Genomic DNA, 25,398 nt, shown 5'->3' with positions numbered 1-25,398 from the left:
TTCTGTATCCTTCAAAAAAAAAATCCTGATAAATCACTCTGAAAATGATATACCTGGGTATGCTTATATGTATATCATCCCCTTTGCACTCAAGAAACTTTTGTTGTGAAAACTTTAAGAAAAAGCATGGTCAGATTAAAAATTCTGATATATTGGATACATGTACTTTTGAAAGAGTATTAGGACTATGCTTCATTTTGTTAAAGCTTTTATTAGTAACAGAATTGGGATGCTTGTTTCTAAAGTACATGTAATTTGATGAGAATGATGTTCCCCCAGAAACTGATTGATTTAGTAATGTTACAATGTTTCTATTATCCCAGCAGTGTTAAAGACATTAACTGATTCTCTGTGTAGAAAAAGCAGGCACACCGCTAAGTTTAGATTAGAAAAACATTTTTGTATTGTCTTGTTTGTCTTGAGATTATACATCCGTGTACTGAGGGTTGCTCAGGAATAAGTAAGTTAACAGAGATTCTAGTTATTTTCTGAAAGCTCAGAAGAGTGGGACATTTTCAGGAGTTTTTGGTTAACACTTGAAAAAAATGGGTTGTTATATGTTAAATCAAATAAAAATAAACTAAAGAAAAATGGAGAAATTCTTGTGGAGGTTATGAGGCCTTTAGACAAACATTTCCGAGTGTCTCTCATTACAGTCAATGATTTTTTCCTTTTTGTTTTATTTCAAGAATTTTTGCAATATCTGTTTTGATCAAACTTTATTTAATGGAGATATTTAAATGGTTTTATAAAACAGTATCTAATTTAGTTGTTACTGGATATAAGGTTTTCACTTGTTGAATGAAAAAAAGCCCAGATCATTTGCTTATATCCCTTAACGTCTAGTATTTCCTTAACCCATTGTCCAGTATTCTGAAGGATTGACCAGTGATTGGATTAGAGGGACACATCTGAAGAATTCGTCCTAGATTAAAATAATTAATAAAGGAAAAAACATACAATGTAGATGACTGTAATCTTGGAAGGTGATTTTAGATTTGTCTATGGCACTGTAATAAGTATCCTTCTGTGCTTATCTAAGTCATGTCAATTACTGGTCACTCATCACAGGGATTTGTCTCATACTAAAATTTGTATACTTTGAGTTATACCAAATGAAGGAGAACTAGACCAGGACTTTGTAACATGGTGTAGATTCCATGTATACTGGAACTAAGAATCAATTTAATTGACCTTTGGAAGTTCTCCACTCAGACTGTATTGAATTGTTAAATAATTGACAGAAATCAATCAGGCTTACATCCACTTGAGGATAACAGTGGCAGTTATTTGTGTTAGCGTTTGAGCAGACCATAGTCACTGTGGAGGATAACTAATGGTGATTTGTACTGTACCTGATCTTGTCAATGTATGATGGTGATGTGCTGGAGGACATTACAGGGATTAAGTATCGTCTAGAGGTGATTTGATTGGTCCTTTACTAGTCACATGGTAACAAGATAGCATAGTTGTAGTGATATGAGATATTCCTGTATATTTAAGATTTGTTTCCAAATTTTGATGATCCATTTAGTAATGTGTTAATGACTGTGTTCACTGTTGATGAAAACTATTTACTTTAGATATATACACATGATCTTGCTTAAAAACCAATTTTTTCATCAATACTTTTCGAGATTTAAGATATCAATTATTATTTATAAGTCTCAATGTTATGGATCCGGTTATTAAATGGATTGAAAACCTTCATTGTTGAGACTCCTGGCTCTAAACTTTTCTCTTTTTTTTAGTTTTAATGGTGAAATACCAATCTGTATGGTTTTCTTGAAGGTAAAAGAACATTCAAAGTAAAGTCTGATTGTTTATTTTTCAAGATTTTTGAAAAACCACATGTGAACATAGTAATAGGACTATATCAGTTCAGAGTCTTGCATTCATATACACGTAGTCAGATTGTAGGACATTGTATTAATTAGCAAAACTACCTGGTTTTCTACTCAGAGATAAAACACTATTTAAAATGCTAATGGATGAAAAAGGACTTCAGGAAGTACACCAGGCATGCAGACCAAGGGCTAGTATGAGACTGTTTAGACAACAGCAGCAAAAACGCTTTGGGCATAAAGATCTGCAAAAATCCTTTAATCAAACAAGTGAAAAAAATATTACATGTGAATGTGGGAAACAAACTGGGAAAGAGTTGCAAGATTCTTTAAATGTTTATAATGATAATGTTAAATCTTCTCCTCGTGAAAGACTGGTAAATAAATACTTAGTTTTTATTGAACATAAGAAAAAGTATACCTCACACTTTAACACTTTAAACTCTGACAAAATTTGTGATTTAAATTCACCGGGTAGTGCACTTGCTAATAAGACTGTAATAAATGGTCTACAAATAAAATTTCAGACTAAAAGATGTCAAGGCCGTAAGTCAACTAAACAAAACTCTACCGATTTTTCTTCAAAGTCTGAAAAGAAAACAACAAAATTTCTCGGAAAGCTGTTGAAATTATCATGTACGGGTCAAGACCAGAAAGATAATAGATGTAAGAAATTTGAGAAAAAATTCAGTAAGGGGAAATGTGACGATGACCAACCAAATGACCTTGACTCTGACCTTGGTGGTTTTGAACTTAACAAGGAATCGGAAGCTCAAGATTTGTGGTCTGCAGTCTCTCCTGAAAGTTATGGTAGTGATATCTCCAGTGTAGTGGAGAAAGTGTGTGATCAGACAGAAGTAAGTCTACAGGGAAGTCCAGGACAATATGACATTTGTTCTAGTAAAATTGATGTTGTATGGGATGGAAAAGGTCAAATGTCAGATGTCAAACATCAGGATTGCACTTTACCGAAAAATTTTGTGAGAAAAAGTGTTAAGGACTCCAGAGGGAATAGGACACCCTCTGGAAAATTATGTGATAATGACTTAAGTCATCTAGACAAAGTAAGGCAAGACCAGAGACATAATTATGGCCTGGTGACAAAGCTGAGATATAGGAAGGAAAGATGTGAAGATGTAAACAGCGTGCCTCATCGAGAGGGGAGGTTACACAGACAGTTCTGTGACAGAACTCCTGATAGTGAGAGATCACTGCCTAGTTTATACGTAGACAGCCAGAGGAGTTCCCCTTCCTTAGGAGGATGTACCTTGAGTAATGATGAACATGATGTTAGTTTACAAAGAGATGAGGCTGAGAGAAGATATTTCAGTATGTACAAATGTGTAAAACCAGGAGATAATCCAGCACATTTTAATGATGACCATACTAAGAAAAAATGTACAAACATGATACATTATGACAAACATACTCAAAAATCTGCAAAGAGTAAAGTTTCTCTTTGTATGTCAAGGAATATTCAAACCTCATCCATAGTAAGACCTATAGTTGTGTGTGAACAGGACACAGACAGTGTAGATAGAGGCACGACACTAGGTTTGATACATACACATCCTGGCAATATTGGTGGTAATGTGAAGAAAGGACACCAGGACAACTATAGTCGTAAAACTTGGGTAGAAAGCTATGGGAATAATGTATGGAGACAAGACATGAACACAGGAGATCTGAAGCATGATGGATGCTTCAGGCCACAGAAAGGTTCTCCAGATAGGATTTACAGAGGCATGGAGGATAAGTCTAGCACTGATACCCTCAAGGTTAGAAAAATTAGAAGGATGCCCACTGCTTCAGCCTATGATCAGGAGTTCAGGCAAGATGTAAACCACGGACCACACAGAACAAACAAATTTACAATATGTACATGTCAGGAGCTAGGGCCTAGAGTAAAATGTGGCCTGGTTAAAACTAGTGAGGAACTGAGTCACAGAAATCAAAATGTACGCCCTGTTTACTATACAAATAACTCAATAGACTCTGGATATGACACTTCATATCACGTGAGCGATTCTGTTGAGCCAGTTGATGAGAGAGTATGGCAGTCAACAGATAGCTGTAATCCAAACCTTGGCATGACCGGCTGTCATCAAAATCATTGCTCGCAGAGGTACATACCGACAGAATCGGATGATTTTAGTAACCATAATATGTTCAAGGGCAGTTATATGTCTTGTACTCCTGAAAACAGGACAGAATATCTTGGATCACCATCACACTACCAACAGCAGGGATGGTATATGACAAGTCACACACCATACCACCACAAACAACAGTTACATACCCAGTGGCATCAGGAGGACAGTCTTGGGATAGACCACAGGTCATCACCATCTCGCACCCCAGAAACTCTGTGCCAATATCACACACATGGTCACTTGTGGAGGTCTGAGAGTAGGCTCCAAAATTCAGATGTTGAGGAATCAAACTTCCTGCCACAGATCTCGAAAAGTCACCATCTGAGCCACGTATCCAGAGATGAAAGGCATACTCAGTATGTCTCTCCTCAAAACACATCTCAAAAGTTATCTCACACAGGTCAGAGGTCAAGGAGTTCTGTTGGCAACAGAACAAGTGAGAAAGATTGGGGAACCTTCTGTAAGAATAGGACAGATTATCTGCCCTTGGTAACTGATACATTTACATTGCCAAATAAGGAAAAGCTCAGAAGAAAAAGCCCTCATTACAATGTTGATATTGATGGTGAAATAAAACCATTTCATCAGCAACAATTTAATGTTGCTGGTTCAGGGTACAGCTCAGTCTGTACAACTAAGTCCCCAGCACTACCCTCTCCTGGCTTTAAGTCCCCAGTACCCTCTCCTGTCTGTATATATTGTGGCAGGAACTTTCGAAATGCACTTCATGACAGTGTTGGCTCCATATCAAAGGTACATTTAGCATATAACAGATAAGGCTGTATGCTACTTTGCTACTGCTAGATTTATATATTACATTGCCACTATAACATTTAAGGTGTCTAGCTCTTTCTTCATGGATTTTACTGTATGTATCTGTTGTGATGAGAGCTCTGTACCCTTCAGATCAATGTAATGATCACCATGGTTACCTAATTCTAATAACGGTTCTGTAGTAGGTATTTATTGTGGTGAGTGCTTTGTACCCTCCAGGTCAATGTAATGATCACCATGGTTACCTAACTCTGATAACGGTTCAGCAGCAGGTATCTGTTGTGATTAGAACATTAAAGCATCAATTCTAAATTAGGTTTAAATATGATATGTATATAGATTGATTTATTTAAAACCAACCAAAAAGAACAAAAATGTCTTAAGTGAAATTGATTTTATTTATTGCAGAGTCCTCAGCATGCTAACATACAGCGGTCCAATAGGATAAATGCGGAGGGCAAATACCAGTCACAGGTCAGCGGGTCTGGTCACAAAGCATCCTCAAAGCACAAGGCTGGAGTTATCCATCAAGAGGTCAGTCAGGGTCATCAATTTTTTTAAATGTCTCAAAAGATGACATCTATTCCTTCACTTTGGATGTAATTCAAACATCATTGTTGAAGAGTTCAGGTGTAACAGAATGTGTCACCTTCATTCCTAAAGCCAGAGGCCAATACTGAGGATATCAGGGCTTAAAGGATGACTCACTCAAGTCCTTCACTCAAAAGTCAAAGGTCATCACTTAAGAGGTCAGAGGTTACCAAACAGATTATTTTATAGTCCTCACTCTCAACAATAGTGGAGTTATTACTATAGAGGTCATCAGATGGGAAATCATTGATAAACAGTTCAGGACTTCATGAGAAACTTCACAATATATTTACTGTTGAACTGTTTTATTCTACATTTACAAAGAACCTTTTTTTGATTCAAACATTTTTAAATGTTACAAATTTCTGTTGTCTGTTGCTTTCAAGACAGGTAGATTCAAAGGGTAGTTTAAAATGTCTTTTAGTGTGGTCAGAATATAACTAACCTTACAATATTTTGTTTCAGGGTGGTAAACTTGCAGCCACTGTAGCTCCTACCACACTGCCTCACCTTAGCCACCAGAAAGATCACCATCATAGCCACCACAAACATGGTCACCATGAAAATGACTCCAATACATTGCCGCAGCTGAACAAGTCTCAACCCGAACCAATCACGCGGCAAAACTCCTTCTCCACCACCGCCACGCCCGATCGCACAAAACGCGACCAATATGGCAATAAGCTCCCCATGTCTCCCTCGGGTAAGATCACATGTTAGTCCACTTTTGGTTTTAGAGAGAAACTATTTTGCCAACATTTAAAAGGTAAAATCTTAGACGTCAATATGGCCAGACCTGCAGATGTTAATACAAGTCATTTTGATTTGATTGTTCGGACTCGTTAGAAAGCAAATCAAGAGTAACTGGTCTGTCTTTTTAAATTAGTATGTGTATAGAGCCTTATTTAAAGTTATGTCGATCCGGGAGTTGTGCCATTAAGTAATAATATCAGAAATGAAATTTCAATCCTGTGTGATGCTTAAGAATGGTTTTGTTTTCATAAATAAACACATTACTCTATTATCATTATTATTTTGAAAGTATCAATTGTTTTACAATAATGTATAGTAATATAAAGTATATATGAGTAGAAATTTCACTTCTAAAAGAATAAAAAAAATAAATGTGTCTCTCTGGTGGTTTTATCCGAGGACAAATTTTAAAATGTCTTTGGTCTTGGAAATGTACTGGTGTCCTGTGTAGTGGCCCTGTCTGAGTCAGTACAGAATACACATACTCTGCTAATTGTTTAGAAATATTTAACTTGCAGAAAAAAACCTGCCCAAGAAGAGATTTCTTTTGAATAAGCATATATATATGTGATTTATTTTAAGTTCAGACCTTAGCAATAAAAATTAATGTTATTTCTTTCTATCAGTTCACAACAGATATCTGATACATTATAATCATTTTGATTCTCAGAGGCCCTAAAGCTGTACAGGAACAAGCTGACGGCCTTTGAGCAGACAGAAATCCTCGACTACCCAGAAATCTGGTTCTTGGGTTTGGAGGCTAAGAAGATAGAGGGCGTTCCTGGTGGTGCACAGAATAACGGATATGATGATGAAAATGGGTCTTACATCAAGGTACATGAGTTTGTTGTCTTGATCCAGTTCACCCAAATCTCCAAATCAGAACTTTGATTCAAGTTGTTATCTTTTCATCAATTTGAAATTGGAAATGACCTTTTATCATTAAAAACATGTGCATATTGATTAAATTGTGAGTTACTGGTATGAGAATTTGCTGACATGTAAAAAGAAAAATTAAATTGCTATATATCTTATTAAACCGATTTTTAAAAAAAAAAAAAAGTGGAAAGACGAAAACAATGCTTATCCAGTGAAAATGTTTATACAAATCTATGACTGAAAGTAAGATTTTAAAACTTTTTTGAAACATTTGAAATTTTATGAAATCTTTTTTTCACTGAACAGTCATTAAAATCATGTAATTTTATTACCATTATCTCCAAAGAGAGATAACTCAGATATGGAGTATATTTTTTGAAGATATATCTAAGAGAATAGAATAACTGCTGGCTAAAATACATAAACAGAGGACAGAAATGAAACTTGGTACTATAAAAAAAACAGGTAATGTTAGTCACAAAATTATCAGTTGTACAAGATGAAAAAAATCCAGAAAATCTATAGAACAGTCTTATTTAAAAATTTGTTTTTAGCTGGTTAACGACCATCTTGCATTCCGTTATGAAATTTTGGAGGTTCTGGGAAAAGGATCGTTTGGTCAAGTGATCAAGGCGATTGATCACAAACGGGGTACAGAGGTTGCAATCAAACTTATCAGAAATAAGAAGAGGTAATGTTATAGATTGTATATACATAAGCTAGCTACATGCCTTGCTGCTTATATACTGCTTGCTGTATCCTAGAAATTAGTATTGATATAGATCATAGAAACATTTAGCTGAAGTTTATCAATAACTTCAATAATATCAGGTGGTGAATCTAGTGGATATAGTTGTGAATGTGAGAGTATGGTGAGTGACATTATCTTCTCTTTGTGTATACAGTGGTGTAAATATGAGAGTATGGTGAGTGACATTATCTTCTCTTTATGTATACAGTGGTGTAAATATGAGAGTATGGTAAGTGACATTATCTTCTCTTTGTGTATACAGTGGTGTAAATATGAGAGTATGGTGAGCGTCATATCTTCACTTTGTGTATACAGTGATGTAAATATGAGAGTATGATGAGTGTCATATCTTCACTTTGTGTATACAGTGATGTAAATATGAGAGTATGGTGAGTGACATTATCTTCTCTTTGTGTATACAGTGGTGTAAATATGAGAGTATGGTGAGTGACATTATCTTCTCTCTGTGTATACAGTGGTGTAAATATGAGAGTATGATGAGTGTCATATCTTCTCTTTGTGTATACAGTGGTGTAAATATGAGAGTATGGTGAGTGACATTATCTTCTCTCTGTGTATACAGTGGTGTAAATATGAGAGTATGATGAGTGTCATATCTTCTCTTTGTGTATACAGTGGTGTAAATATGAGAGTATGGGGAGTGACATTATCGTCTCTTTGTGTATACAGTGGTGTAAATATGAGAGTATGGTAAGTGTCATATCTTCACTTTGTGTATACAGTGGTGTAAATATGAGAGTATGATGATTGTCATATCTTCTCTTTATGTATACAGTGGTGTAAATATGAGAGTATGGTGAGTGACATTATCTTCTCTTTGTGTATACAGTGGTGTAAATTTGAGAGTATGGTGAGTGACATTATCGTCTCTTTGTGTATACAGTGGTGTAAATATGAGAATATGATTGAGTGACATATCTTCTCTTTGTGTATACAGTGGTGTAAATATGAGAGTATGGTAAGTGTCATATCTTCTCTTTGTGTATACAGTGGTGTAAATATGAGAGTATGGTGAGTGACATTATCGTCTCTTTGTGTATACAGTGGTGTAAATATGAGAGTATGGTGAGTGACATTATCTTCTCTTTGTGTATACAGTGGTGTAAATATGAGAGTATGATGAGTGACATATCTTCTCTTTGTGTATACAGTGGTGTAAATATGAGAGTATGATGAGTGTCATATCTTCTCTTTGTGTATACAGTGGTGTAAATATGAGAGTATGGTGAGTGACATTATCTTCTCTTTGTGTATACAGTGGTGTAAATATGAGAGTATGATGAGTGACATATCTTCTCTTTGTGTATACAGTGGTGTAAATATGAGAGTATGATGTGTGTCATAATCTTCTTTCTGTAGACATGCATTTTGCATATAGAGATGTAAATAACTTCAACCAAAGGACATAGTTATCTGCTTTCATTGCCTGGTAGATCCCCTAATAGAACAACTTCTTTGCTATGATGGTGCTTTCTTTGCCCTTTCAAAATTTCATTCTACCAAAAATATATCAGTATTTTAGTCCCTTTTTCAATGTGAGGATCCCTTTGCCATGAAACTGGGGTTATTTAACAGACAAACAATATAAGATCAACTCAAAGGAGGTTACCCAAATCACTGAAGCGTGAAAGTCTACATGAATGGAAGATCTTTTCAAGGTGTTTTGAGATGAACTTGAAATTTCGGCACCAAGTGGCACAGCACGTTGGTTGCAGTGTTAGTACAATTCATATGAATCAAACTGGGACATCATCTGTTTACTTCCGAAGTGACAGACTCTACAATGGACCACAGAGGATGATTGTTATATATACAATTAATACACTTGGGTAATTGATTGGTAACTGCAGTAGGGATGACAAATCCATGGTTTGGTCATCATGTGCTATGTTTATAAAATATAAACTTTGTCTTATAGTGATTACTAAACAAGCTATCAGCTTATTTGTATCACTCTTGTTGGCCTGCATGTAAGTGCGAGAGGATCTGACTGTGGGTGGAAACAGGGATACCTAGGAAAACCCAAGTGGTTTTGCAGGTAATTCCCATACCTTTTCACAATCCCAGACTTGCCTGTGAAAGGTGAATGCATTACCACTGTGCCCACCAACCACCCATATGTCTTCCCAAACAGTTCACAACAGGTTGAAAGCCTACCAATGGAAAGTGCAGAGTTCCATCAATTGACCTTCTTTGTTGCTATGCCACCGTTATAATTGCCATAACTGGATCCAAGTTCACCATCATTGGACCTTCGACAATGGAACTATGATTTGTTTTCAGAAGTTACCTGATTTTAAATGAAACACAGTGGTATAAGAAACAAGTGTAGTGGCAACAGGTGGTGTTTTGGAAACTGCTGGGTCCCGGAACAGGACTGCTTTGTAGTCAGAAGTGTAATGGTTTAGAGCAATTCATTCATTCTGGAGGACATTGTACCTGACATGTGGTAGTAAATGGCAATTCAATATCACGAGGTAATCTTAAGGCCAGTGATTCTAACACACTCAAGACACCATGGCAACAGCACCATTTTTTAGCTGGATAACATGCCAGCACATCCCAGTTGTGTCACAGAACTTTCCTGTAACAAAATAATGCATTATAGAATCACTTGATTTGTTACCAATTGAATATGGTTGCAGGCGCAGGCTCAAGCCGTAAACAAAGAACGGAACAACATCTTTCCGTTGGTTACCATGCAACAGTACTGCAATGCTGTTTACCTCTCAAACAGTGGTCATACCCTTTGCTGATAGTGTTATATTTAAAATTGACCCCAACTGAACATAATTAAAGTTTTGTAATTAATCATGACAACAGTTTTATCTGAATTAAGCAATTTCTTTATTTGCACTGGATTGATAAGGAATAATAAAGGAAATAATTACTGAATGACAACATAAAATAGAGTTATCTTTCTTGTTCTGTTTAATTAGAACAGTATAGGTTAGATGTAAAGAAACTTGACAGTCATGGATGATTGAAAATCTGGAGTGGAACTTTTTTTAAATACATTAACATGATTGTGAAAATTTAATGCATGACATAATGAGACACATGTGTATTCAATATTCTATTCAAGTGAGATTGCAAATTTTTTTTAAAAGTAAATTTGTTGGTAATATTAGTTTCAAGGTATCAATAGCTAAGTCTGATCGTCAAGCTTTCTATTTTTCAGTTCAGTTAGTTTGTGAAACAAATTGCATTAAAGTATTTAGCTATGAGGTATAAATTAGTTGGAAGCAATGGTGAAAACCTACTTCATTGAGGTTTGGAGCATTTGACTTCTCTGTTTAAATGAGATTTAGAATAGTGCTTGTACCCCAGTGTAAAACTGTACCCAAAGAAGGGGGTATTGAACCACTAACAATTTAAACTATGTAAAAAACACACATGTAAAACCTGCATAGCTTATCCTGTATATGCTTGCTTATAACAAACGACCTATTCCTTCCTGTGTATGCTTGCGTAGTTATGACCTTGCTGTTTTGCGCTTGTTTTGAAGGTCATGCATGACCACATGGTGTATCGCTATGAGATCCTGGAAGTCCTGGGCAAGGGGTCCTTTGGTCAAGTGGTCAAGTGTTATGATCACAAGACTGACCAAATGGTAGCAATCAAAATCATACGAAACAAGAAAAGGTTTGTAATGTTCTTTTGTTGTAAAATATTGGTTGTTGTTTCCTTCATCTACTCTTTCTTCACTTTACATACTTGCTAACCAGATTTGATTTTGATTTTGCAGTTTTGTGATAAAAAACATCATATTAAAATGAGGTCCAGTGGTGACAAGATGTATTATTGACATCAGGAGCCATCATTTATAGTCCTGTGTCACTGCAATGTCAAAAATATGACCCATATTTATAAAAATTATGCCACACTCAAATTTGTACTCAATTTTGTATCCTACTTTAGGTGAAAGTAATTTTGAAAAGTATTGGAATTATTAATAACGATGATTGTACAGTTTTAAACCAATCTAGCTGTTGCTATGCCCGTGATTATAGCTGATTCCAACCTAACCTAATTGTTAATTATTAAGGATTGTCTCCTAGTTTAGAATGTTTGGTTTCTTGGCAGTCTTTGATAACAGTGATGACTTTTAATAAAGATATATGTAAGGTGTTGTATTACCTGTTTTTGCCTCACTGGCCAGGAGAGGATTTTGCCCAAATTTAGTCTGAAGCATTCTTGTGTGAACAGGTATCAATTTTCTTTAAATGGTTGATCTCTGGCCCTCCAGGTGGGAGGGGGCAAGAAACAGAGCAAATTCTTTTTAGATATTGCCCAAATTTAGTCTGAAGTAATTTTGTATTATTCCCCAAACCAAGAGAATGAGGCACTGATGAATGGAAGTATTTTATGAGCTTCACAGTATCTCCTCATATCACAAGTTTGTGACACACCATTTCTCTTCTCTTAATATCACCAGTTTGTGACACATCATTTCTCTCATCCTAATATCACCAGTTTGTGACACATCATTTGTCTTCTCTTAATATCACCAGTTTGTGACACATCATTTCTCTCATCCTAATATCACCAGTTTGTGACACATCATTTCTCTCATCCTAATATCGCCAGTTTGTGACACATCATTTGTCTTCTCCTTATATCACTAGTTTGTAACACATCATTTCTCTCATCCTAATATCACCACTTTGTGAGGCATCATTTCTCATTATATTAGTAACAATGCACGAACATTTGTGTATTTTTGTCAAGATGTTGTAATGAATGTAGAAAAATCTATTACTTACATATTGGAATCAAATATCTAATTAATACACAGTAAAATAAATCAGTTAATTGTTTGTTTTATGAAATCAATGATAAATTTGTAATGTTGTATACATGTTCCTATTGTCATGTTGTATTTACAGGGTCAGTCTAGGTCTCTGAGAAATATTCCCTATTTACTAGATTGAGAGTGAATTTCCCTGTTTTTATAAATGTTTAATAAATCAAGACAAAAAGTGAAATTTGCATACATACAATACTTTTGATATTTTTTTCTTAAAATTCCAAATGGATCAGTCATTAAATTAAAATCAAAAGTTTCTTGTATTAAAAGGAATTTTACGGTTAAACGGTACAGAAGTTGGTCTAGATGTAACCCTGATTCACACCATAAAGTGGACTATTGTTTAATTTCTTTGATGATGTTTTTTGTGATTCTATGACAAGAACTCCCCCAGATAATCCCAACAATAAAGAATTCTCCCCATCCACTGATAAATCAATTTTTTATGTCTTTTCCATTCCATGATAAATTCCTCAATATCATAAGCTCCCAATCCTTCGTTAAATATGTTTGAATTAATGTTGCCATTTTCCCCATATCTTTTATTTTCTGCCATTCTCCAGGTTCCATCACCAGGCCTTAGTGGAGGTAAAGATTCTGGATGCACTACGTCGTAAGGACAAAGACAACCAGTTTAATATCATACACATGGGAGAGTACTTCTGTTTCCGTAACCACTTGTGTATTACCTTCGAACTCATGGGGTAAGTCTGACTTTAAATCTCTGTGTCTGCATGTTAAATTTGTAAAACCTTTATTTGTTTCACAGCAATAAAAAAATAAATTATATTAGCTTATCCTAGTGCAGATGGTTAATGTGCAGAAGGAAACCACTGGTTTCTAGAGAAAACCCATATGGTCTGGTCCAGCAGAAAACCCATATGGTCTGGTCCAGCAGAAAACCCATATGGTCTGGTCCAACAAAAAACCCATATGGTCTTGTCCAGGAGAAATTCTATATGGTCTGGTGCAGCTTAAAACCCATAGGGTCTGGTCTGGTAGAAAACCAATATGGTCATGTCTAGTCTGTATGAGAGATTAACAGATGTCACCCTTGTAAAAAGACTGTCTTATATGTGGAGATTTTTTTTCTTTAGCTCCACCAATAGTGCTTATAAATAGTAAATGATTGGTCCAAGGTTTGCTCCCTAGCAAAGACAGTGAAAAAATGACCTCTGTTACTTAAGTTGATAAAGATTTGTGTCATAATCGCTATAACAGGAATAAATTTCAAAGTTTGAAAATAACATTGAAAATATGACTGTGTTTTGCAAAACTACAACACAGAAGAATTTGATCAGCAACTACCTTGCATAGTTGTAAAATGTTTTTTTGTTACTTGACAGAATGAACCTATATGAGTTGATCAAGAAGAACAATTTCCAGGGTTTCAGTATAGCTTTGATTCGTCGATTTGCCTTTTCCCTACTACAGTGTCTGAAGCTGCTGCAGCGTGACCGTATAATCCACTGTGATTTAAAACCAGTAAGAAATTTGACAATTTGTCTGAATTTTATGTAAACAGACAGACATTTTTCTTATGTTGACATCCAACATTTCATTCCCTTTGCCATCATGATCTACATTTATGACAGCAAAATCATAATTCCTGTAAAAAATAACTAGCTATGCATGATGTTATGGTATATATCCAGTAATCAGCACAGGAGCCAGCATACAATTTTAGTCATGTTCAAAGTGAAGAAGGTGAGCTTATTAGCAGGAGAGTGATATATAGCATTTGTTGAACAGCAATAAATATGCATAGGCTTTCTATAAAATCATAGAACTAAATTTTGTGTTTTTTTCAAAAATTTGCAGTTAGGTTGGCACTTCATTTTTGTGGATAATTATTGTTCATAAAATTCACTAGGACTATAATCCATATCAGTTCTTATTAAACGAACATTAATTGTTGGCTTGCTAGAATCTAGAATAACCTTTAGCTGTAATTACATTACAAGACAGTCTTTTTCAATACTATGCTTTCTTTACTACTTGTGGTTCAACCTAAGGCTGTAATCCAATATGGCTGACATTTAAACATTCGCTTCAAACAAATTGCTTTATAAAATTCAGTCACCTACCTTTCTTTTTATTGTTTGTAAGTACACATGGAAGCATTTAGGTATAAAACACATTATGGTTTATAAAGAACACACATACTAGCTTCTTTTTAACATGTTACATATATAGAGACAGCTCCAATGCCTAGTAATGTTATGGATACATATGTGTGAACATAGACACATTTGAATTGGTAACACAAGTTGTGAATTTTGTTAATGTGATTGACCTCTTATCTTTTGAAAGGTTACAGGGGTCAAATGTGTTAGAATCTTCAAACAACCTCTTCTCATTCATAAGAAAGTTTCAGACTGGTACTTTAATATAAGGGACTGAAGTAATGACATTATTGTATTAGTGTAGATAAAGAATCTGATTTCAAGCTTTCAAAAAATGTTTTTATGAACTAACAATGTCTTCTTTGAAAGCTGTAGAGTAGTTGAGCAATTTCGTTTAGGCCTATGAGGCCTCTTTCATATATATGTCTTTACAATCAGATGACCATTAAGGCCATGGGCCTCTGGTCTGTTAATCATTTCATGGACGTAAAAGTTTTTGGATTAAGTAACAAAAATAAATTCCCTCAAAATCAGTATTAAACAGGCTTGGGCATATTTGACTAAGTAAATATTACACATTAATGAATCAGGTCTGCTAGTGTGTTACTTCTGGATATCTACATGTTTGAATTTAGAATTATCTCGTGCCTATAATTAGCCAGTCTGACAATATATAGTCATCCACTTTTAATAAAAAAAATTTTGTATAACATTCACTTGTGAACTACAAATTGATATGTTCTTTCTTTTTTTCCCCTAGGAAAATATTTTATTACGACAGAGAGGTCAAAGTTCAATAAAGGTCATAGACTTTGGTTCAAGTTGTTATGAACATCAAAGAGGTAATTATAGATCTGGTTTCTGGTTCAGTGTCAAGGTTAAAAAAACGTTAAGGTTTATATACATTCACAGGAAAGAATTGTTTGTTTGTATAAGTATAAAATCCATATATATCAGTTAAATTGCCAAAATCTAATTTCTAGTGGAATAATTTGGCAAAATGAAGAAAAAAATCATAGATTAAAAAAATCATGGTTATACTCTTGTAATGAAGATTTGCTTATTACTATGCTAGTTAAAACATGTTAACGATGCTGTGATTGTACATATTTCAGTACTTTTCACATTGATAGTATGGTGCTGAGAAATGAGTACACAGATTACAACTACTATGAGCTGCTTATGTAGTAATTGTTATAGAGACACAAATTTGTGCTGATTTGCGAAAAAGTGAAAAATCACTAATATTCTATTGTTCCAAATGAAGTATGTTTATAGAAATACTTTGAAATACAGGTATTAATGTTCAATCATGTATTATTTCTCATGTTTAGAAAATGTCTATCTTACAGTGTATACCTACATCCAGAGTAGGTTTTACCGTTCTCCTGAAGTGATCCTCGGCTATCCTTACTCAATGGCTATAGATATGTGGAGTTTTGGCTGTATCTTGGCTGAACTCTACACCGGCTACCCACTCTTCCCAGGGGAAAACGAGGTGGAACAACTTGCTTGTATAATGGAAGTGTTAGGTTTACCACCCTCACAAGTCTTGGACCAGGCCACCAGGAGGAGACTATTCTTTGGTAACTGATATTCAACCCACTATCTTCACTCCCCTCTTGTGATGTAGTAACTGTCCACTTTAGCTAGGTTAAAGGGTCAAATGTCACATCCATCCATTACAAAAAAGCTTAATTGTGTACAAGATATTTCTTGAATTGATACATAGTAACATCGTGGAATAACATTGTAACTTGATTATTGTTGGTGGTCATTGGCCATCAACAGTGATTAAGCTAATTATTAGCTTGTTTTACAACTGATGAAGTTTATAAGTCTATAACATAACATACATGATGACTTAACCTTGTCAATCCTGTTGTAGATTCCAAGTGCAATCCACGATGCATCACCAACAGTAAGGGTAAGAAGAGACGTGTAGGATCAAAGGATCTGCAGCAGGCTGTCAAGACCAGTGACGCTAATTTTCTAGACTTCATCCGACGTTGTCTGGAGTAAGTCACATGTTGACATGGACAAATCGGTCAAATCTTACAGGCCACCTATATAACACATAGCTACATTATTATGTATCTATATCTATTGTTATAAGCCACAAGTACAACAGATACCAACAAATATCTCTCTTTACCTGTCCTTAAAGGCCAACAGTACTACAGATACCAACAAATATCTCTCTTTACCTGTCCTTAAAGGCCACCAGTACAACAAATATCTCCCTCTACCTGTCCTTAAAGGCCAACAGTACAACAGATACCAACAAATATCTCCCTCTACCTGTCCTTAAAGGCCAAAAGTACAACAGATACCAACAAATATCTCCCTCTACCTGTCCTTAAAGGCCACCAGTACAACAGATACCAACAAATATCTCCCTCTACCTGTCCATAAAGGCCACCAGTACAACAGATACCAACAAATATCTCACTTTACCTGTCCTTAAAGGCCAACAGTACAACAGATACCAACAAATATCTCTCTATACCTGTCCTTAAAGGCCACCAGTACAACAGATACCAACAAATATCTCACTTTACCTGTCCTTAAAGGCCAACAGTACAACAGATACCAACAAATATCTCCCTCTACCTGTCCTTAAAGGCCACCAGTACAACAGATACTAACAAATATCTCTCTATACCTGTCCTTAAAGGCCACCAGTACAACAGATACCAACAAATATCTCTCTATACCTGTCCTTAAAGGCCACCAGTACAACAGATACCAACAAATATCTCTCTATACCTGTCCTTAAAGGCCAACAGTACAACAGATACCAACAAATATCTCTCTATACCTGTCCTTAAAGGCCACCAGTACAACAGATACCAACAAATATCTCTCTCTACCTGTCCTTAAAGGCCACCAGTACAACAGATACCAACAAAGATCTCACTTTACCTGTCCTTAAAGGCCAACAGTACAACAGATACCAACAAATATCTCTCTATACCTGTCCTTAAAGGCCACCAGTACAACAGATACCAACAAAGATCTCACTTTACCTGTCCTTAAAGGCCAACAGTACAACAGATACCAACAAATATCTCTCTATACCTGTCCTTAAAGGCCACCAGTACAACAGATACCAACGAATATCTCACTTTACCTATCCTTAAAGGCCACCAGTACAACAGATACCAACAAATATCTCTCTCTACCTGTCCTTAAAGACCACCAGTACAACAGATACCTTTTTTTATTAAACTCATTGTAAATACTGTAGACTGGGAAATTTTCACCATACGTTAAGTAAATTTTCATCATTAAATTTTCACCATAATTAAATTTTCACCATTTTTGTCTATGAATAGTGAGGGCAATCATAAAATGGGGGCAAATTTTTTTACATTTTTGTACTCATTTTATATATCTCCTGAGGGATAAATAAACAGGATAAGGGCACTAGGGCAAAAAGTAAGCTGGGGCAAAAAAATCTGGCTGTACTGTACAGTCAAACCTAGCTACCAATAAATGCAGTTTTTTCTTTGGTTGGCCTTTATAGACAGGTCTGACTGTATAAATCTTTAGAGAATTTTTCTTTATAATCACAAGGAAACAGATTAAACATCTATGGTATTCATGTGATTAGCTAGGTTGTTGATGTCATGTGACTGACTTGGTTGTTTGTGACATTTGTTGGTTTTTTTTTTATAGATGGGACCCCAGTATAAGGCTGACACCAGAGGAGGCCCTGCAACATGAATGGATTAAAGAAGGGTTGGTTCATCGTAGAGGACGCGAGTCAAATCGTAATCAGAAGTCTGTACATCGAACTTCACCAGCTGTGTCTGAATCTACCAATGCCTCGGAGGTGTACAAACCTGATCCCTATAAGGTTCCAGCACAGCCCCCTGTAAAGGGTAATGGTAGGTCTTTTCAAGTGTACAAACCTGATCCCTATAATGTTCCAGTACAGCCCCCTGTAAAGGGTAATGGTAGGTCTTTTTAAGTGTACAAACCTGATCCCTATAAGGTTCCAGCACAGCCCCCTGTAAGGGTAAAATGATCTGTCTTTTCATTTGTCTGATGAAGGTGACTGTGTAGTGATCGAAACCTCACACTCTAATGATCTACTGGTTGTGTTATAAGACGAAGGTGACTGTGTAGTCATCGAAACGTCACACTGTTATCTTCTACTGGTTGTGTTATAAGATGAAGGTGACCGTGTAGTCATTGAAACGTCACACTCTTATCTTCTACTGGTTGTGATTTAAGATGAAGGTGATCATGTAGTCATCAAAACGCCACACTCTAATATTCTACAGGTTGTGGTATAAGAACTTCAAATCTAGTGTAATAATTTCTGTTTATGATCGGTCATATTGTCTCACTAACAACTTGGGTTTAGTATTCTGTGTTAGGTACTGTTGTTTAACAAAGAGATCAGCTCAGCATATCAAAAGCTATAACTGTCATTGAGGAAAACAAAAATTCAGAAAATATTTCAAAAAGAAGCATGATGTTTGTCTGTTTGATAGAACGCCAAAAGAGCGGAGAGAACTGGAAGGTGAACCTGAAGGAGAGAAAGAGTGCCAAAGTAAGGGAACGGGTCCCTCCTGTGGGGGCGTCGGCGGAGCAAAAACACGATGAAGTAGCTCGAGGTATGTAGAGTATCACAACAGATTTAAAAAGAAAAGGCAAGAATTAGAAAAGAATTAATGCATTTCTAAATTACAGAAGAAAAAAAACTACGATCGTGTCCTATATTTTCTCCAGAATATGGCAAAATAATTTAAATGTAATTATGCTTATATTTGTTCATATATCATTTAGATGATACAGTACTTGTAAGTGTGTTGACACTATTAAACATATCTTTAGATGCCGTATGGTAAAAGTAACTCCATATAAGACCTTTGACATTACAACTTATTTGAATCATATATTATTTAACTCAGACTTTGATCATTTTGTTACTAACCTAAAACTTCATGTTATTTCACTAACTATTTGTTACCATTTACATGTTGTATTGTTTGTTAAACTTTCCATTCTATGTTTCTAATGTTGAACTTACTAACCCTGACGTTTGCCCTTTTAGATTCTATTACTGATTTTACTAAAACTGACCTTAACCTTTGTGTTTCTAATGTTAACCTTATCAACCTCAGTTTATAAGTTTGAGTTTACAATGCTGACTAAACTAATCTTGACCTTGACCTTTGGGTTCCTAATTCTGACTTTACCAGCCCCAAACTAACCTAATGCTGACCTTACGAACTATGGCCATGGCCTTTGTGTTTCTAATGCTGACATTACTAACAATGACCATGACCTTTGTGTTTCTAATGCTGACCTTACTAACTATGACCATGACCTTTGTGTTTCTAATGCTGACCTTACTTACTATGACCATGACCTTTGTGTTTCTAATGCTGACCTTACTTACTATGACCATGACCTTTGTGTTTCTAATGCTGACCTTGACTACCCTTGTTTTGACTTTCCTTTATCTGATAAAGACCTTGACAACACTGTCATTTCTATTTCTAGGCAAATTTGACCTTCATATTTCTGATACTGATTTTGATGACCCTGACTTTGACTTTTCTTTTTCTGATGCTGACATTGATGACCTTGACCTTTGTGCTGAAGATTCTCTGCTGTACTCCTGTCATATTATAAGGCACACAGACTGCCTGCTACAATTTCAATGCTTATAGAACAGTAAAATTTTGGTTTTTGTCTGCTGTATTTCATGTTCATATAGCGTTTGTTATTTTGTAATCAAATCTAGATATGTATAAAGTTTACTGTTTTTTTATTTCTGCTGTATTTTTGGAATTTGACCAAGTAATCTTTGCCGACACCGGAAACGTCCACCGGTAATGACATTAGTCGGGAGTCGGGTAGTCTGAGGCTCGACATGGATACGCTAAATTGGTGTCAACGATATATAATTATATATTATTAAACATAACAAAGGGTAAGTACCCATTGTGATGCTAAGTATGATGGGATCGCAGTCGTTAGCGACACTGTGGACACTAGGCTTGATCGGACCATCCTGTCGATTGAAGATTGGATCCGTATTTCTATCCGACTACAGGTTCACAATAATTATTAATAATGCAGATCTTGTTTACACACCTGTTTACACCCATGGTCCCATCGATTATGACTGCGGTACACCGACTGATCACACAATGTTTATCCACTGAAAACAATTGTTTCTGATAATTACCGATTGATTACACGCCAGGATATATACTGATTTGTGGTTTGATATTGATAAGACTGTTTACCTGAATATTACATGTGCTTGTTGTCAAATAAACAAAAGTTTTATGTAGAAAAAAAAATTTTAATCTTATATGATTTTGATTAGCATCACTCTCCTAAAAATAAAATTGTAATTGCCAATAGCCCTGATTTACTTAGTTTTACAACACTAGATTCGCAGACATCTAGCTATACAAGTACATATTGTAGATAATGATAGAAGTGTATATACCATGTTTAAAGTACAGAAATATATAAAAAAGATTCAAATGATTGTGAATATTTTTTTCCAATGAAGGGAAAAAGTTCTAAGAAGAGGAAAAGGTAGAATGCTTGTGTTAGATTGGGTCGTGAATGTCTTGATTTCCTAGAAATATTTGTTGATGTTTCGTTGGATAACATAGGCTCTGGTTTGTGTTAAAACAGTGTTGTGTCAAACTATGATGTTCCAAGTTGCTTGAAAAGTAAGGTAAACTAACTCCTTATTAGGGCTATATATTGGTGTGAACTTAGCTTGAACTACATACACATTTCCTTGCACTAATCATATTAGTTTTCAGTTTTTTAAAGCTAGTATGAAATGTTATCTAGGCACAGATAATTGATAAATCAGGAGACTGGCTGATGATTTGTTGATAAATTGTTTGAAATATTCTGTAGGATATGCTTAGCCAAAAATATATTTCCAAATCAGTCACACACACCACTGATTTTATTCCAGGAATTCCCATCATTATGATGATTTCTCTAACCTACTTAGCTAGTATCGTTGACAGATTGTCATCTGGGTGACAAAAAATAAATCATTGAGAGTTCAGTCAAGGGAGGGAATGATACATTTATACTGAAAATCAGTAGAAGTTACTGCATGTTGAAAAATTACAGTGAATTTCTTTGTTTTACCAGCAATGGGCACAAAATTCTGCATGGTTTTGTATGAAAAGCCCAGACACTGGAAATCTGGGTCTGATATGAAATCTGAAATTTTATCTGTGTTAATTATCCTGATAAAGTTACAAGGGATGTTTTGTTATTTATTTATGGGACAATGGAATTAATTAGTTTCAGTGGTTAACTCCGCCGAACAGCAGTTAAGATATACATGGACAGACTAAATGGAAAAGAACATTTTTACTCAGCCTCCAGATGTAATAACACTTTTGAAACAGTAGGATTATTGGTTAGTGAGATATCTCTGTCTAAGATGTGGTAATATAACACTGATAACTCAGAGAAAACATTGATAAACATTAGCCATATCTTTCTCCATCTTCCACATTATTTAAATCTTGTTTTGACATATTTTTAAGAGTCAGAATTTATTATCATAATGATAGACATGGCTTTTATCAAATGGAAATTTGTGTGACGCCCAACAACAATACACTATATACAAATACAAAGTTATGTCATGTTTCTAAATATGTTATATATGAAGTAGTTTTGTAGTTGTATAATGAATTGTTTGTAGTTCACAACATATGCATTTATCATTTCATTATAGAGCATGCAAAATTATACTCTAAACTAAAAACATACAATGTATTGTAGACAATACTACAATAGTTTTATTTCTGGCATGATTTTTTGTTTTTACTTACATGTTATGGATATTATTTTATACATTGTGTGTTTTGTCAAGGAAAGAGGTTTGAATAAAATAAAGAATCTTTTTGAATTTTCCTTTTCATTTAACTTTTACATCAAAGTCATAACAGGTATCAGAATAAATGTTTTCATGTCAGTTCTAAAAATCATACTCATTCATTCAATTTATTTCGAAAATATGTGTGACTGAATTAACTTCAAAATTTAGAATTTTTAGCCTCTATTCTTTTGATCTTTTTTAAAAACAGATTAAAGGTCAGACAACAGACTATATTATTAAAACTGCAAAGTTTATATTTATACCTGTTAGTACTTTTGAAGGATATTTCATGTATTCAGCTAAGTGATGAAACTTTCTTTCCTCAGAAAACATGACTTTGTGAACTACTTACTTTTAGATTTTTTGCTTTGCTGTATATCTCAACTCACTTGTCTGTGTAGAGAATTTGTCCCAGGAAGACAACCTTATGTTGCTATAAAGAAAGCATCAGCAGTTTCAGTCACTGATGTTTATTGACATAAATTTCATCATAGATGCTTTCCACATTTAATACTTTTGTAAATACATACTTTAACAGGTGTTAAATTCAAAGGCTGAAATGCCTGTTAACTAAGACAAATACTTTGCTTGGAGAAATGACTGTAGGAATTGGTGGTTCATTCAAAAATGCATAATATTGTCAAAATTAAAGTAAAGAGTTTTTTCGAAATTGTATCTAAAATAATTAACTGCTAAGGTTGCAACAAGTCACTAGATGAAGAGGTACAAAGGGTCAGTTATACACAGGATAAGTGAGGCTTGGTATTTACCCTGCATGTGCTTGCTTGGTGGTGGTGTTGTTACAGTCCTGTTGTTCCCACTCTGTTTTATACAGGCCCGAATTACTTTACAGCTCCTAGTGCTAAATCCGTCACCAAGAGTGCTCGCAAACCCCCAGTCAGCACCGCCGATGCCAACACTGAAGGTCAAGTGGTTACCGAGGAGGTGGTCAAACTCAATCTCAGCCAACAGCTTCAGAAACAGGACAGTGGATTGGCTGATGATTCATCGTCCAATAAATTCTTGCCACCCATAGGGAAATAACTTTGTTTTAAGAAAATGTTTTTTGTGCAGACTCGCATTATAATGTACAAATTGAAGGAAATAAATTTTAAACTTAATTGTATGCTAATACACTCTCATAAAGATAGAAACACAATGTAAAATTAACCTGATTCATTTCAAAACAAATTGTACATACCACTTTGATATTCTACCACAAGCAAATTTGCTTGTTGTAACTGTGGGATACCTCACAATGTGTCATGTATCAATCCTATAATGTAAGCATTCATATTATAATTTGAATGTATATATGAGTGAAGCATTTTTAAGATCGACATTTCATTAATATTTAAGATACTGACTTGGGATGTTTGAGGTTATGATAAGTTATGATACGTTGTATATGATAAATATATTATCTGTTCCGCTGTAAACCCAGGGCATCAGGTCATCCTCTGACTCAAAGTGGTTTATTCTTCAGGACAGACCAACAGAGGACTTATTGTCAAACATGGGATAAATTTAAGATAAAATTGTACCTGTTCGCCCCATGTTTCAGAATGAAAGGGGCTGCATGTTTGTAAGCATATAGTCTTGGTAGATTGATATTACTTTGAGTGATTCTATGTGACTTCCTAATAGTTATGAGGACCATGTACACAAACAAAATCCATAAACATGCTGTATTCTACTTGGTAAGCACTGAAACACAATAGAGTCAACTTCTCAAAAGTATTAACAGTGGAAAGTGAAGTAAACAATTACCTTAAGGACTTTCTCGTTAGATCGTAAAGTAAACAATTACCTTGAGGACTTTCTCGTTAGATCGTAAAGTAAACAATTACCTTGAGGACTTTCTCGTTAGATCGTAAAGTAAACAATTACCTTGAGGACTTTCTCGTTAGATCGTAAAGTAAACAATTACCTTGAGGACTTTCTCGTTAGATCGTAAAGTAAACAATTACCTTGAGGACTTTCTCGTTAGATCGTAAAGTAAACAATTACCTTGAGGACTTTCTCGTTAGATCGTAAAGTAAACAATTACCTTGAGGACTTTCTCGTTAGATCGTAAAGTAAAAATACCTTGATGACTTTCTCGTTAGATCGTAAAGTAAACAATTACCTTGAGGACTTTCTCGTTAGATCGTAAAGTAAACAATTACCTTGAGGACTTTCTCGTTAGATCGTAAAGTAAACAATTACCTTGAGGACTTTCTCGTTAGATCGTAAAGTAAACAATTACCTTGAGGACTTTCTCGTTAGATCGTAAAGTAAACAATTACCTTAAGGACTTTCTCGTTAGATCGTAAAGTAAACAATTACCTTAAGGACTTTCTCGTTAGATCGTAAAGTAAACAATTACCTTAAGGACTTTCTCGTTAGATCGTAAAGTAAACAATTACCTTAAGGACTTTCTCGTTAGATCGTAAAGTAAACCATTACCTTGGGGACTTTCTCGTTAGATCGTAAAGTAAACAATTACCTTAAGGACTTTCTCGTTAGATCGTAAAGTAAACAATTACCTTAAGGACTTACTCGTTAGATCGTAAAGTAAACAATTACCTTGGGGACTTACTCGTTAGATCGTAAAGTAAACCATTACCTTGGGGACTTACTCGTTAGATTGGTGAAGTAAACAAATATTTTGTGGACTTACTCGTTAGATTGGTGAAGTAAACAAATATTTCCGGGACTTACTCGTTAGATTGGTGAAGTAAACAAATATTTCGGGGACTTACTCATTAGATTGGTGAAGTAAACAAATATTTCGGGGACTTACTCATTAGATTGGTG

General features: G+C 35.1%; 1 protein-coding gene across 1 annotated transcript; it reads left to right on the top strand.

Annotated features, from left to right (window-relative positions):
- The first annotated feature begins 4,355 nt into the window (after positions 1–4,355).
- LOC132557154 (dual specificity tyrosine-phosphorylation-regulated kinase 4-like) lies at positions 4,356–23,685 on the top strand. The gene is made up of 13 exons (XM_060221646.1): positions 4,356–4,457; positions 5,180–5,305; positions 5,828–6,065; positions 6,786–6,949; positions 11,275–11,411; positions 13,140–13,280; positions 13,923–14,061; positions 15,463–15,544; positions 16,055–16,288; positions 16,591–16,720; positions 18,384–18,589; positions 19,208–19,330; positions 23,435–23,685. The coding sequence occupies exons 1-13, from the start codon at positions 4,356–4,358 to the stop codon at positions 23,641–23,643; spliced, it is 2,031 nt and encodes a 676-aa protein (XP_060077629.1). The 3' UTR covers positions 23,644–23,685.
- The last annotated feature ends 1,713 nt before the right edge of the window (positions 23,686–25,398 follow it).

This window comes from Ylistrum balloti, unplaced genomic scaffold (genome assembly GCF_031769215.1).
Source record: "Ylistrum balloti isolate Yb309-2 unplaced genomic scaffold, AGI_CSIRO_Ybal_v1 Utg370634, whole genome shotgun sequence".
Lineage (NCBI taxonomy): Eukaryota > Metazoa > Mollusca > Bivalvia > Pectinida > Pectinidae > Ylistrum > Ylistrum balloti.
The sequence above is the reverse complement of the archived record's forward strand: the minus strand, read 5'-3'. Positions and strand labels throughout refer to the sequence as shown.